The following is a 2454-nucleotide window of genomic DNA, read 5'->3' on the forward strand; positions in this document are numbered from 1 at the left end:
AATCTGAACTGTCACTGGAGTGAAGGACATAGAGCCCTTTTAACAAACCACAGATGGGGCCTCTCCACTCCTTGTGAGAGGAGATGATTCCTTCATTTCATGGCCTGACACAGACCATGGCAAAAGCAGGACTAGATGAGGAAGGAAAGGATCCTCAGGGGAAAAAATATTAAAAAGGGGGGAAAAAGTAATACAAAATCTAATCTACTTAAAGTTGTAGAAGTGGACAGATGCAAGAATTTCAAGTCCCTCTCTGCCATATCAGTCAGAGCATCAAAAAGCAACATAGAAATACTGGATGTACTGTGCATATTCCTAGCCTGGATCATTCATTTATTATATCCAGCACCATAATAAGGGACCCAACAAAACAGGAACTCACAGTAATGCAGGCAGGACATGATTAAGGGTGCCTATAAGACTATCAGCAAACGTGGAGGCTGCATGGATCACTGCCCAGAAAGATTCCAAGCTGGTGGAATGACAGCTCCATTAGTTTTTTGTCTGATGAATGTGGCGAGAGAGATCAGGATCAAACATAATTTCAGGGTTACAGGCCTTCAAATAAAACCAGAGGAAAAAAAAAATTCAAAGAGGGCAACCGCAATTTGTTAAGACCAAATCAGCTCTGCAGTCCAGTTTCCTTAATGGTCAAATGCAATACAGCCACAACTGCTGAGGCTGAGAACTCTCCAAGGAGCATCCTGAATTAACAGGGAAATGCCTTCAGAGAGAGACAAGCTTCAGATCTTGCAAGACAGCCTTCCCTCCCATCAGCAGCCTTACTAAATATACTCATATTTGTAATTTAGTGGGAAAACATATATAAATATATAAAACATGTATAAATATGTAAAACACACATATAAACATAAAATATTTATATAAAATATATTTTAAAACATATATAAATATATAAAACATATATAAAGTAGAGCTACTTTATAGCCAGGCAACTGTTGCTACCCCAAAGGTCAAGCTGCAACAGCCTGTCACCCATATTGCTGCATGTAATAAAATCCAACAGAAATAGCAGACAGTGAGTGGATTTTTCCTTCTCTTTCCCTCCTTCCTGTTCTAATGACTAAAAGAACCAAAAGCACACAGAAACATCAGGCTTCTTGACATGTATCATTGCAACTAAAAGTATTATCCCTCATTTTGTACCACTTTCAAAGCCTTTGGGAGAGCTTGGTGAGATATAACCAGAGGTTTCTGGGATTTTTATTTTGGTGAGATATATTTCTGGTGAGATATAAATGGAGGCTTCTTCCCAAGCGGAAAGGGGGTAGGGAGGGAGGGGAGGCAGAGTAGGACATGGCCCTTACCCAGGAATAAAGTGATCTGTTTCCTGGAGCTCTTGCCCTCTGAACTCTCACTTTTCCTCAGGTGCTGCTCCTGGTGCTTCACTCCACCCTTCACTGCCACAGTGCCCTTCTTGTGGATCATCAGGGCTTTCATCATGCTGTGGCACATGAAGGTGACAGAGCCCAGCACGACGATGTACACAGCGAAGGCGCTGAAGATGCTGGCCTGGAACAGAGACCACCTGGAGGAGAGGCAGGTGCAGATGGTCATGTTGTGCTTCAGCTCAGGGATGTAGTGCCTGGGAGTGGGCTTGACACAGGAGCTCGTTCTCTGGTAGCCCTCGATGGTCTCCAGGGGATATTCCGTGCCCATGGCAAAGAGCAGGGGCAGAGCCACAATGACAGATGTCCCCCAGACGAAGGCAATGAGCAGCTTCACCGTGCGGGGCCCGGACACGGCCTTGAACCTGAAGGGGTGGCAGATGGCCACGTACCGCTCGAAGCTGAGCGTGGCCACGTGCAGCACCGTGGCGTAGCTGCAGGCCTCGAAGAGGAAGTAGTACAGCTTGCAGGCAATGTTGCCATTGGGGGTGGAGAAGGGGCTCCAGATGGCGCTGAAGAACTCCACGGGCATGCCCAGCAGGATGACCAGCAGGTCAGAGCAGGCCAGGCTCACCATGTGGTCGGTGACCTCCTTCTGCAGGTAGCCTTTCTTCTGCAGGATCCTGGTGACTTTGATGGTGACACTGTTGCCCAAGAGGCCCGCGATGAAGATGCAGATGTAGATCAGGGCCAAGGTGATCTTGACCCACAGAGCCACCTCAAACTCCGGGACGTGGCTGTGGTCGATGACAGGAGAACAGTCTGAAGAGGGTGTCTCTCCTGCCATGAGCAGTCCCAGGGTGGAGGAGGTTCTCTCCTGCCCTCTCCAAGTCTCCAGTTCACAGCAAACAGATTCTCCTCAGTTTGCCCCTCTCCCCGAGCCACACATGTCCGAGCAGTCAGGTATAATGAGTGTGTCTCAACCAGCCACACCTGTGGGCTTTGTTGGTTTGTGAGCAACAGCCTCTGAGTCAGAAAGTTAAACAGGAAAGTGTTTCAGCCCTTACCTTACTTTATAGCAAACGCCTCTTACTCTTTTTGGATT

The 2454-nt window shown here is 47.3% G+C and overlaps 1 protein-coding gene across 1 annotated transcript; it reads right to left on the bottom strand.

Moving 5' to 3' along the window:
- Positions 1–460: 460 nt before the first annotated feature.
- GPR39 (G protein-coupled receptor 39) lies at positions 461–2196 on the bottom strand. Its single transcript, XM_064719089.1, has 2 exons — positions 1329–2196; positions 461–558 (listed from the first exon to the last, which is right to left on the bottom strand). Exons 1-2 carry the CDS (start codon positions 2194–2196, stop codon positions 551–553), a joined length of 876 nt encoding a protein of 291 aa, XP_064575159.1. The 3' UTR covers positions 461–550.
- Positions 2197–2454: the final 258 nt, after the last annotated feature.

The sequence above is a fragment of the Zonotrichia leucophrys genome, chromosome 7, assembly GCF_028769735.1.
Source record: "Zonotrichia leucophrys gambelii isolate GWCS_2022_RI chromosome 7, RI_Zleu_2.0, whole genome shotgun sequence".
Classification (NCBI taxonomy): Eukaryota; Metazoa; Chordata; class Aves; order Passeriformes; family Passerellidae; genus Zonotrichia; species Zonotrichia leucophrys.

Excerpts from the sequence above, each read along its gene's own strand:
- GPR39 (XM_064719089.1), bottom strand. The coding sequence starts at position 2,196 with ATGGCAGGAGAGACACCCTCTTCAGACTGTTCTCCTGTCATCGACCAC.